At 41.7% G+C, this 13,270-nt stretch overlaps 1 protein-coding gene across 4 annotated transcripts in view; it reads left to right on the forward strand.

The window, feature by feature from the left end:
- LOC132398608 (anion exchange protein 2-like) overlaps positions 1-13,270 on the forward strand; it is a 247,827-nt gene that overhangs the window by 113,815 nt on the left and 120,742 nt on the right. For all 4 annotated transcript variants that reach the window (XM_059978272.1, XM_059978280.1, XM_059978289.1 and 1 more), the window contains one exon: positions 1,047-1,194. In XM_059978272.1, the coding sequence (XP_059834255.1) occupies positions 1,150-1,194 (45 nt within the window). In that variant the 5' untranslated portion in view covers positions 1,047-1,149. The remainder of the gene's footprint in view (positions 1-1,046; positions 1,195-13,270) is intronic.

Here is a 13,270-nt window from a genome sequence, read left to right on the forward strand (position 1 = left end):
CTAAACCCAATTTACTAACCCTAACCCATACTGTATGTCTTTGGAATGTGGGAAACACACAGTCTTGGGGAAAACATATAAGCTCCTTGTAAACCGCAGGAATTGAACCCAAATCTTCTGATAGCTGTAAGGTGTTACACTGACCACCACGCTACCTTGCTGCTTGCAACAGTAATTCATTTTAAATTCATTTTCAGGGTTCAGTCATTGCTAGTAAGTCCAGCATTTATTACCCTTCCTTGCCAACTTCCTGACACAGTTCCGAGGGCAACAAGGAGCCATTTCCTGTTCGTATAGGAGTAGAGTTATGCGCAAGCTCATGCTGGCTGCTCACAGCTGATTTGTGAGCTAGTTAGGATCTTATTGCTTTAGTAATTCCAGCACATTAATTTTTTTTAAAAAGCTCATTTTAAATTTTCAGTCTTAAAACATATATGTGAATTCATAGTCACTGGGTCACTGGTCTGCTAAGAAAGCAGACCAGTCCAGCACTGAACCCATTTTTCTTGTTGTGTACCATATCTCAAATGATCAATGAGATACTATTCCTCCTGGTGGTTGAAGTCCAGAGCCATTGCACCTTGAACTTATTGGCATATTGTGTCATGAGGGACTGTGAGTCAAGTTAAAATTTTAAGAACTGAAATCCATATCTTTGATAGCTAAAGTTATCAAAGGATCTGGTGCAAAGGCAATTGAATGGTCTTGGTAATATGTTAACTAAGGAGATCAAGCAAGACCCAATAGAATGTCTAGGGGCTGAATATCCAGCTAACTTTCCATTTGAGGTAAATTACAGAAATTTGGGCAGCAGAGCAATGGAGCACCTTGGGTGAAAAGCTTTGCTATGTGCTGCAGACAGGAGTTGGAGCTGAAAATCTGAGGCACCTACCTACAAGATTAGTCAGAAAGTGTAATTACAGCATGACACGTTAGAGTCTGTCTTCAGTGTTAATGCCAACATAAACAATAATCATAAGTATTAACACATGATTGTGACACAGAGGAGCTGATGGATTTTTTTTCTCTTGAATCTCTTTTTCTAGGTTATGCTGCCCCAAAGACATTCGCTGAACTTGCGTGAAAAGGAAAAGGGTTAAAAAGAGACACCTTCAGTTACGTGCTGGTAACTACGCTCGAGGCAACACAATGGATTTGCCTGTTTCTCCTGAGATTCACATTGTTGTTCAGGGTGTAAGTATGCACATCCTTCCAGAGTGTAATTGGCTGACGTGTGGTCACTGGATAATTGATCAATTTGGAAACAACAGAACACAGAATGATGAAAGGTCTCGACCTGAAATGTCAGCTGTTCATTTTCCTTTATTGGTGCTGCTTAACGTGATCTCCTGCAGCATTTTGTGTGTGTTGCTCAACCTTCACAATGTGTTTCTGTTCCTTTCTTCCTCATGTACTTCCAATTTCTCTGAAATGATTTTTGCCTCACCACTGAACCTCAAGCATGCAACACTCCTAATGATTAGTGAAATATCACGAATGCTCTGATTGTGGTGGTGTGCTGATGCCTTGTGTCCTGGTACTGTTACAAGAATAATTAAGGTTCTTCTGAACTTATGAAAGAAGATCCTTACCTTTGTAGTCCTTTTGTTCTCTCCACAAGTGGACTAATGACCATCTTTATAACTTTGAAGATCTCATGTTTTGGGAAATGGTTGAGAGATTGGGGCACTTTTATCAACAGAAACCTCTAGCACTTTTGGTTTTTTTTTCTGGTGCTTCATAGGTTTTGCTTATACATTTTGTGAGTTTAACCTTACTTTGGCTGAAAGTTAATCTGAGGTCCTGCCTTGGCTATCATGTAGTGAGAGCTGGAAACTCACTTCCTCAACAGTGGATGAATCTGATCCAGAATAGCCGAGATTGGGTCTCTCCTCATCAGGTGGCTGGCTCTGTGCTGGTTATGGCTCACTGCTGCTATCAGTCAGCAGCTCTGCTATATCCATGCATTGACCAGGAGGGCAGAAGACAGATTGTCATTTGTTTTGAAAGCAGTTGCATTGTTAGTGGTAATTGCACTCTCAATATTCATGATTCAAATATGTTAATATTTTCTTCATCTCCTTGCCATGCCATCACTTGATAGTTGCTCATCGTGTGCCAAGCACAACTGGGCTCTTGTGTAGTTTTGCTCCCTATCTCTCGCCTTACATTCCCAATCTCCTTTTTCTGAAATTGTACTGTATTTCTCTTCCTTACATGTCTCTTACTTACACAGTCTTCTCTTGATATTTATTTTCTTTGGTTAAAAAAAAATTGAACAAGGTGTTGAACAGCTCACTGTCTGTCTTTTTGAAATATCACTACTTAGAATTTATGGCAGGTTATAGTCTGATCTTAAGAGTGAGGAGAAAGGTCAGCTGCACACAATTACCATGGGATGTATCTCTGTAATGGTTTCTGCCCACTGACCTTGTTCCTGCAAAGATGTTGCCTTGGAAGTTTTTTTTTATATATACGGTATAAGAGCAGGAAAGTTTGAATGAAAGTTTCTCAGGGCACTGGTGAGATGGAACATGGAATATCGTGTATGATTTTGCTTTCATTGGAGGCAGTGAAGGTTTATATGGTTGATCCTAGAATGAAGGAGTTGATATATGATGCAAGGTTGAGCAGTTAGCCGACACCATGGAGTTTAGATGAATGAGAGTGATGTTTTAAGATTCTGGGGGGTGGGTGGTGGATTGACAGGATGAAATACTGAGTAGATTTTCCTACTTGGGTACCTATTACTAGCAACGTAGTAATAGGTGGAGGGGATGCTTCTCCTCATTTTCATAGGGGTATTGGAAGGTCAGCAGACCAGTAACCCCTTTTGTCTAGTCTCCTTTAGTCCAGTGCAGCAGTTCAGCATATATAATAAGATAGACTTTTGACCTCGCAAATGACCTCTTTATAGCCTTGTACCTTGTTATCTGCCAGCACTGTACTTGCTCTGTAACTGTAACACATTATTCTGCATTGTTATTGTTTTCCATTGTACTACCTCAGTGCACCATCGAAATGAATTGATCCATGAGAAAAGTATGCAAAGCAAGTTTTTCACTGTACCTCAGTACATGTAACAATAATAAACCAATAATCATTGTCCAGAGATTAAAATTGGCCCGGCCACTCAAATACTGTGGCTAGAGGAGCAGATCAGAAGTTCATTGAATGCTGATGGAGCTACTCACTTCTTGACGGTCTCTGACTTTTCTACCATTTGCAACCCACGGGTCAGGAGTGTGATTGGATACCTCAATTTTCCTGCAAATTCCAGCTGCCACATTGAGGACAAAGTTTAATTGCCTCCCCATCCATCTCACTAAGCATTCGCTCCACCAATGCCAGTAAACACTTCCAAAGTGGATGCAGTGCAACCTGCTCCAACAATGCAGTAGATGCTCACAAGACCTGGATTCATTATGTTTTACTGATGCAGAGGAGAGCAAACTAGGAGACTTCAGATAACTCCTTAACAATCTTTATCCTTTTTTCCCCCATTCGTTTATCCAAGTTTATGCAGAGTCTTTCAAATAACGGCTATGAACACAAGAGGCTGTAGAGCGTTGTTGTCTCAGCCAGCTCCATCACAAGCACAACCCTGCCCCCTTTGAAGTTATCTTTGAGAGGTGGTGTCTCAAGAAGGCAGCATACATCATGAAGACCTTCACTGTCTGGGACATGTTTTCTTCTCATTACTACCATCGGGGAGGAGGTATAGGAGCTTGAAGACCCACACTCATTGATTCCAAAGCAAATTCTTCCTCTCTGCCATAAGATTTATGAACAGTCTATTTGCCCCTGAACAGTCTCTCATGTTTCATCTTTTACAATATTTATTTTTTTGTAACCTATAGTAATTATTATGTCTTGACTACACTGTTTTCACAAAATACAAATTTCACAACACATGCTAGTGATAATAAACCCAACTCTGATCCTGAAAGATACAGGAAACATTGACTCCTCTGAATTCAACACCTGAGAAGATTTACAAGAATAACTGTATATTGCTGAAACAGGTCTACATCGAACACTATATCCTTGGCCCTACACTTATCTTCAGAGCATCTGGACAATAAAGACACCTCTATTAGACTATTGTTTATTGATGACGGTTTGTCTTCAATACTATTATTCTATTCTGGGAGTTGATATCTCCCTCTGCAAATGTTTCTAAAGAACAAGCACCTTGACTGCAAATTGACAGAAAATTCATTGCTTAGTTTCATTTGCGAGCCAGCACCTAATAGTAGGGGTGGGCAGGTCTGGGAAACTGCTGAGCATTTTCTGCCCAAGTTTTTAATTTCATCCAGTGTTATTACTACTGCTTACCCAAAACATCGCTGTCTCAACTTGCACCAATACTCCTGTGTAAATATTTTAAATTATTTTCAAATCTCTTTGTAACCTCTACCCTTCTTTTCTCTGCAATATCCTCTGCTTTGCACTCAGAGTCGTAGGGATTCTCTAATTCTGGCCACTTATGAATATCTGTTTTTTAATTGCTCCATGCTGACTGTGTTTTCAGCTGTCGATGTTGTAAGCTCTGGAATGCCCTCCCTATTTTTTTCTCTATTCTCCAGCTCCCTTGGACAGCGTCCTTGATCACCCGTCTGAATATCAGGGCCCTATCAAGACCACCAGCACCCTTGTTAATCATTTTGAAATTGTATATTATGTTGTATTTAGCTATTATACAAATGCAAGTTGTTGAGATGAACACATGGGATATTGTGAACTAATTTAAAGGAATCATAAATATATAATGGATGTGCAGAAACAAGTTGAGACAGAACAGATTGAATTGCTGATGCCACAGTAACTCACCTGAACTGCAGCTATGCAAACTTTTACAAAAAAATTTATAATTGCTGCAGTATAAGGATATTGAGAATTTCAGAACCAAAGTGAACAAATGGAATTGAGCAACATACGCAAAATGCTGGAGGAACTTAGCAGGCCAGGCAACATCTATGGAAAAGAGTACAGTCTACGTTTCGGGCCAAGACCCTTCAGCCTAAATGGGTGTTTAGGTAGACCAAGATGCAATTGAATTGAGGGACAGACTAGTGGTGGGACAGAATGGCACTCTCTTCTGATATTCCTAGGTATTTTACAGCTGTTAGCATGGAAAGTCAAGCACCTCCTTAAAGATAGGAGAAATTGCAGGCCTTGGATTTAAAGTTCTTGGAATGCCTGATTGAGGTAAAGTCTAAAGATTCTCTGTGAAGCATTTTTCAGCATCTTATTTGTTGATACACTTCTGAAGTGTTCATACTTCGAAATGTTCACACATTTCTGTTGATTTTTTTGGAGGAATTTCTAAATGAGGTGGCTGAGTTGGCAGCAGATACCTGTCATATCATTTTACCTTCATTTCTTAGTGGCTCCTCTTATCTGAGTCAGGAGGTTGTGGATTATCGTTCCTTACCAGGTTCTGGTCAGGCCCTCCAGGGAGTAACATTACATTGACACGATGAGATCTCTTTGACCAGCAGCACCAGACCCTGCACTAAATTGTTACTTTGTGGGGGGGGGAGGGGGGTGGTGGTACAGAGGAAGCATTGTACTGTGAAAGTGCACTGCACTGTGGGAGGGGCTGTACTGAGGGAGGTTACACTGGGAAGGACAGTATTGAGGGAGTCCACACTGTGCGAAGGACAGTACTGAGGGTGGTTACACTGACGGTCACTGTGGGAGGGGCAATACTGAGGGAGGGTCACACTGGGAGGGGAAATACTGAGGGAGTATCATACCATGGGAAGGGCAGAACTGAAGGAGGGTCACACTGTGGCATGTGTTTCACTACTTTGAGGATGGACTTGTTTTGGGGAAGCCCAGAGGTATTGCTGACCTGTTGGATAGTAGGGAGAGGGGTGTTAATAAGAGAGTGTTACTGAGGAGCCGAGAGAATTCTGCTCTGTCAGGTGTCATCCTTCAGACGAGGCACAGCCTCAGGCCTCATATCTGTGCAGAAGATCATTGTAAAAAAGAGCAGAGGAGTTTCCCTTAGTGATTCGGCAAATACTTGTGCTCTAGTGGTCATCATTTTTAAATAGATTAACATCTATTTTGACAGATAATTAACACATTCCTATTTGTGGGGTCTTGCTTTGCACAAACTAGTTGATCTGCTGCCCACGTTACCCCAGTACTTCACTGACTATAAAGTATTTTGACATAGACTGAGATTGTGAAAAGTACTGCATAAGCACAACTCCTGTTATAGATCTTGTTAATAATTTCAGAATGTTGTTGATCAGAATCTCAATGTTTTGGAATAGAGGTGGGATTGGTTAGGCTAGTGTGTATGAAAGTATTGAAAGTACACAGCAGTAGTTCTGGCTGTGCAGTTCTCAAAGGTAAATGGCATTGACACTTGCACTCCAAATCAGCATTGTGCTGAGGCAGTGGTTCTTCTGGGAAATGCAAAAACACAGTGGAAGTGAGAGTGAAATCTAATGTCGAAATAAAATGCAAAGTTAAGTAGACATTTTTATCACAGAAATTTCCACAAGTCAGCATTTGATTGTTATTAATCCAACAAATTGGCTGATATTAATGCAACATGAAGATCCCATCAGCCCCGGTACCATAAATAACCAGCCCTGGCATTTAATTCAATTTTGCAGCTGTTGGAGGCATTAACCTACCTTCTGTTGTTGGCGTCTCCAATATAACTCTTGAGTATGGGCTTCCTTGATAAGGCCAGCATTTAGTGAATTTGTTTATTATTGTCACGTGTACTGAGGTACAGTTGAAAAACTTGCCTTGCATACGGTTCATGCAGATCAATTTATTACAAAATTGCATTGATATAGTACATGTTAATACAATATCAATGCAGAATAAACTGTTACAGTTATAGAGAAGGTGCAGTGCAGGCTGACAATAAGGTGCATGGTCACAGTTTGGTGGATTGAGAGGTCAAGAGGCCATCCTTTTTGCCCATCCCAGTTTTTGGAAGGTGGCAGCAGGCCTGGTCTGATGTGTTGAGTATTGTTAGATCATTTCAGAGGGCAGCTCAAAATCAATTTTTGATACGGGAATGGGATCATGTGTTCCTGATTAGGTAAAATAGCTGGTTTCCATCCCTCTTTGGCCTCACCCTTGACATTATTCCAGTCCTGGACTCCACTGTATCTCATGAGTGGACCTAGATAGGGTGAACATGTACAGTCTTTTTCCCAGGAATGAGGAACAAAAACTCAAGGGGATAAGTTTAAGGTGAGAGGGGCAAGGTTTGAAAAGAACCTGAGGAGCAACTTCTTCACACTGGGTATCTGGAAAGAGCTGCCAGAGAAAGTAGTTGAAACAGGTACAATGACAACATTTTAAAAAGACAGTTGTTAAGTACAGGGATAGGGGTGGTTTCTAGGGATATGGGCCAAATGTGGACAAACGGGACCAGCTTGGTGGGCACCATAGTCAGCACAGACAAGTTGGACTGAAATACTTGTTCCCATGCTGTATGACTCTGTATCCTATCAGCCTACTATTTTCCTTCTGTCCAACTTTCAGGATGTAGGATTCAGTTCCCAAGCATTTCCATCTGTTTTTTCCATCGATCCTTTGAAAACTTCATACTCAGTGCGATTGTTCACCTGCTGAGGTTCTTTGGTGCCTTGGAATGTTTTTCCACATTAAAGGTGCTATGTAAAGCTGCATGTTGTTATAGAGCAAATTACACGTTCTTGTCCACTTCACTCCTGGCAGGGGGACTGTGTGAGACATTTTGCTCCCTGGGTTATTGAAGATTCTAGAGCTTCAGCAGGGTCCGACTTGTGTTAGTGAACCTTTTTGAACCTCTAGAACTGGATGTTACAGTGGAGCATTTGAATTCAGTTTTAAAGCTCAGTAATGTATAGTAAACCCAAATTGATCAGTAGTGAGTGTCAGGGAATGTAACCAGACTGCAGTTCCACCACAACACAATAGGCTCGTAGATCAGGTAGGGGTGCTAGCCTTGGCAGCACTACCTGAGTCTCGAGTGAACAGACAAAAGAAGCTTGTTGGAAAAGAGTGTAGTCATGAACAGAAGACGAAGGTTAATCAACAAAGGAGACACAAAAAACTGCAGATGCTAGCATATGCATCAAAAACAAACTGAGTGGGTCGAGCCTGTTGAGTTTATCCAGCAAAGGCACAAATGAGCAGGGCAAGGTTATATAATGGAGCTATAGGGTAAGGCATAAAGCTTTCAAACGTTCATATCAAGAACGAATTGGATTATTGGAGGTGAGCTGCAGATCTTGAAATTCTCCCTCGTGTGTATTTTTTAGCATTTGTCCTTTAGTGGGTCACATTACTGATAATTTGTACTGTAGATAAGTCTGCCTTTAATTGCTCACTTATACAAATTAATCAGTGGTAAAAGAACTTCAGTTTTATCAAAATATTCTAGGTAAGGCTGTAGGACACAACACCCACCTACGATATTCAGCAGTCTCTGTGACCTTTCAAAACCTGTTCAAGTGCAAACATCTGTTAATCATTCCAAGGTTGCACCAGTGTTGAAATTCCCAGGTTTAGTTCAACCTCCTCTGTTTGAATACAACTCTATCATTGCTGCACTTATCACTTATCTACTTGACAATTCCAAATCTTGCCAAGTGTCTCACATTTCCTCCATGTAGGAGACCAGTCAGCCCACCAAGTCTAAGATTGTTCTCAGATCTATCCCATCAATCCCATTCTTTATTATTTGTGTTCTACTCTGTGCCTCCCACCTGTCGACAAACTAGGGGAATTTAAAATTGCCAGCCACCCAACAACTGAGCCAGTATACCTTTGAGCTTTGAGAGGAAATCTATATGGAGTGCATACAAACCCCACACCTGGGAGCAAACCTGTGTTGCTGGAACTATGCAGTGGCAGAACTTTGGAATGGATGAATGGTGTGTGCCTACATCCTCTGTAAGCCAGCTCATCTAGAGCTTTGCTGCTGCACTTGCCCTCCACATCAGGGGATGGCCCATGCTGGTGATGTGATACTAGGCAGGTAGAAACCCCAGACCATCTATTGATGACTTGGATTAAAGCAAGGGGTAGTCCATGCCAGAGGCTGCAACTTACTGTGCAGTTGTTTGTTGGAGATTTTCTTGTAAGTGTCTTACTTGGTGATGCAGAATGATATACCCAAGTAATCTGTTCAAAACAAGTTGTTTTCTTAGACTGAGTGGTGCAGGAATTGTGGCTGTTTGTGTTTTACTTTAGAAGCGAGTGCCAGAGCAGCTTATGTGGGGATTAGCAAAGCCCTTGCTTGATATCTGAGTCACTGTGAAGCTACAAACAGAGAAGTTTGAACAGTGGAAGGTTTCAGAACATAGACATTGTAGGTTTTATTTAACTACAGTTCTAAGGAACTCAGATTTGCAGGTAGCCATAAAATGGAAGGTTCTATAAATAATCAAAGCATCCTTCACATTAATAGGTTCCCTCTATTAGTGTGACATGTGTCAGACCCAGTCACCTAGATTTCCAGTAGCACCTGTTTTCTGTTTTATGTCACAAAGAAGGGAGCAGATGAGCCTCCAACTCTCAGAGCCTGCAACTCTCTGGAAAAAAATTCTCTTGATCTCTTCCCGAATTTCATCAGTCTACCCTATAGAGCTCCGTGAACAAAGATTCCCCAGTCCCATGGTTTTCTCCTATCAGATCCATCCATTCAACCTCCCCCAATTCCTCCACCTTTTCCCCCAAAGCCTTGAATTATTAGTCATAGAGCGTTCGGCATGGATACAGTCCTTCAGCCCAACCAATCCATGCTGACTACAGTGCCCATCCAGCAAGTCCCAATTTCATGCAATGGCCCATATCTCTTAAGCCCCACCCCTCAATGTACCTTATCCATCTTCTTAAAAGATGTTGTACCTGCTTCAACCACTTCTTCTGGCAGTTTGTTCCATATACTCACCGCCCTCTGTGGAAAAGGTTGCTCCTCAGGTCCTTTTTAAATCTTTCCCCTCTCTCCTAGCTTTAGTCTCGCTTACCTTGGGGACAAGACTGTTACTATCTACCTTATCCATGCCTCTCATAATGTTAAACACTTCCATAAGGTCATCCCTCATTCTCCTATGTTACCAAGAATAAAGACCCAGCCTGGTCAATCTCTTCCCATAACTCAGACCCTCTAGTCCTGGCAATGTCCTTGGAAACCTTTTCTACATTTTTTTCCAGTTAATTCATGTTTTTTCCTCTTAATAGAGTAACCTCTGGACTCATTTTGAACTCACCTATCTACCTCTCCCTGGATTCCCTGGAATCCAACCTTCCAGACCGCCCTGCTATGTGAGACCTTGTTGAAGGCCTTGTCAAAGCCCATATAGACAACATCCAATTCCCTACCCTCCTCTAGCTTTTTGGTTTAATCAGTTAGAGATATGGTCTGAGGAGTTGCAAATGGATTTTGATACAGGTAAGTATGAGGTGACGCATTTTGGATAGTCATCAAACGGATTACGATGAATCGTAGGGCACTGGGGAGTGTAATGTTACTGAGGAATTAAGGAATCCTTGTGCATTGTTTGTTGTGAGTGTCACTGCAAAGACGGGTGGTGAATTGGGTGTTTAACACACTGGCATTGATCAGTCAGTGTTCAATATAGGAATTTGGATATTATTTTGCAGTTAAATAAGTCATTGGTGAGGCTGCACTTGAAGGACTGTACACAGTTTCAGTCACCCTGTCATAGCAAAGATGTAGTTAATCTGAACAGAATGCAGAAAAAATTTCTGAAGATGTTGCCAGGTTTAGAGGGCCTGAGTTATAAGGAGAGCTTATCCGTGCTTGGTCTTTATTCCTTGGAACATATAGGAATGTTTAAAATTATGAGAAGCAAAAGATAAAGTGGATGGTAGCAGTCTGTTCTCCAAGGGCATGGGATATTGTTCTATGACTCTAATCAGGATCCCACTTTGATCTACAACATACGCAAAATGCTGGTGGAACACAGCAGGCCAGGCAGCATCTATAAGGAGAAGCACTGTCGACATTTCGGGCCGAGACCCTTTGTCAGGACTGGCCTGGCGTGCTGTGATCCACCAGCATTTTGTGTGTGTTGTTTGAATTTCCAGCATCTGCAGATTTCCTCGTGTTTGATCTACAATAACCTTCTTTGCTATTGCAATTTTCCCTTTTTAACTACTTGTCAGATCTTTTGAAAGGTACTTCCTCTTCCTTTCATGCCATAGTATTCCTGACTAGTTGCCTGGTTGTACAGGGATGTGGAATGGGCTGTGTGAAATAATGATTGAGACAGGAAGCCTTCCATGTGTTTGGAAAGCCTGGTGGTGAGCTGTAGACCACATTCTGGGAAGGGAGTTTTTCTGAGTTGTGCTTTTCTGGATGGAATAGACACTGGCTACTTTCAAAATGTGCGTTCCTGTGATTCTGTGAGCCATGGTAGCATGTGATTAGAGTCTAGTATCAGTCAAGGCAGAGCAGCATGGTTCATTTCCATCCTGAGCAAGGGTTCCCAACCTGCCATCCATGGATTCCTTGCTTAATGGTATTGATTCATGGCATCAAAAAGGTTGGAAACCCCTGATCTAAAGGAGCCTCAATAAACCAGTTTGACTTTTCTGTTCCAAAACCATCATCTGTAATCTGAAATAAAAACAAAAAATTGCTGGAAATATTCTGAAAGTTAGGTCCATGGTGGAGGGAGGTGCAGTAAACATCTGGCCAAATCTGCCCTCTTTCTTTCCAGTCTTGATGAAGTGCCTTGACTTGAAACATCAACTCTCCATTTCTCTGCATAGATGCTCTCTGAGTTGTTGAGTACCTCCAGCACTTTGTGTGTTGCTCCAGATATTTAGCATCTGCAGTCTCTCTTGTGTTAACATTCAAGCTGAAGAGCTTTCATCAGAGCTGGTTTTTTTTATGTGACCTTGAGCTTTATTGTTGCTCTTTCTGACCCAAGTTGCTTCTGTTTTCCCATGGGCTCGGCCTCAGACAGCATCGAGGAAATTATAAGCGCAAGATATTTTGCAGATACTGAATATCTTGAGCAATATGCACAAAAAACAAGAGGAACTTGCGTTGGCATTGGTAAGCCGAATTTGGAGTATTGTGTACAGTTCTGGTCACCAAATTATAGGAAAGATATCAACAAAATAGAGAGATTTTAAGAGGAGATTTTCTAGAATGTTACCTGGGTTTCAGCACCCAAGTTACAGAGAATGGTTGAATGAGTTAGGTCTTTATTCTTTGGAGCATAGAACGTTGAGGGGGGACTTGATAGAAGTATTTAAAATTATGAGGGGGATAGATAGAGTTGACTTGGATAGGCTTTTTCCATTGAGAATGGGGAGATTCAAACAAGAGGACATGAGTTGAGAGCGGGCAAAAGTTTAGGGGTAACACAAGGGGGAACTTCTTTATTCAGAGAGTGGTAGCTGTGTGGAACGAGCTTCCAGTAGAAGTGGTAGAGGCAGGTTCGGTATTGTCATTTAAAGTAAAATTGGATAGGTAAATGGACAGGTAAGGAATGGAGGGTTATGGGCTGAGTGCAGGTCGGTGGGACTAGGTGAGATTAAGTGTTTGGCACAGACTAGAAGGGCTGAGATGGCCTGTTTCCATGCTGTAATTGTTATATGGTTATAACTCAGCAAGTCTGGCAGCATCTATGGAGAGGAATAAGCAGTTGACATTTTGGACCGAGTCCTTTCATCAGGAAGTTGGTCTGCTCTCTGAGTGATTGGTGTTGGAATGTTTCCATTGCATCACTGTGCCTTCAGTGTTTCTTTTCCCTTCTTCTTGGCAACATCTTCTAAACAGCCCTCTCCCATGAGTGTCTCTCCTGACACCTGGCTGAGCTTACTACCCTGCAGGCTTTGCTCAGTTAAATGAAGCCTTGCTGGAAGGCAACATGTAATGTAGGTTCTCAGCAATGAACACAAGTTGCCCCATTCAAAGTTGATACCTGTTTGCTAACGTGAATTGTTTTGAAACTGGTTTCATTTCTGCACAGAAATTATCAGTTTATTTCTGGCTTACTGTATCTAGGATTACTGCAATTAAAGCTCAGAGCTTTGTACTGTCTGCTCTCTCTCTCTCTCCACTGGACAAATGACAGGCTTGCAGTTGAAGGCACGTAATCCATACGAGTTGGAACATGCTTGCACAGCCCTGAATAGTCACTGATACTCAGACTGAATGGATATGAAACACGTGGAAGCAGTTGATTAGCACATTCCAAGCTGCTTTCCATAAAGGCAGATTGTTTTATGGAACGCAATAAACTATTAGCATCTGTAACAT

Source organism: Hypanus sabinus, chromosome 1 (genome assembly GCF_030144855.1).
Source record: "Hypanus sabinus isolate sHypSab1 chromosome 1, sHypSab1.hap1, whole genome shotgun sequence".
Classification (NCBI taxonomy): Eukaryota; Metazoa; Chordata; class Chondrichthyes; order Myliobatiformes; family Dasyatidae; genus Hypanus; species Hypanus sabinus.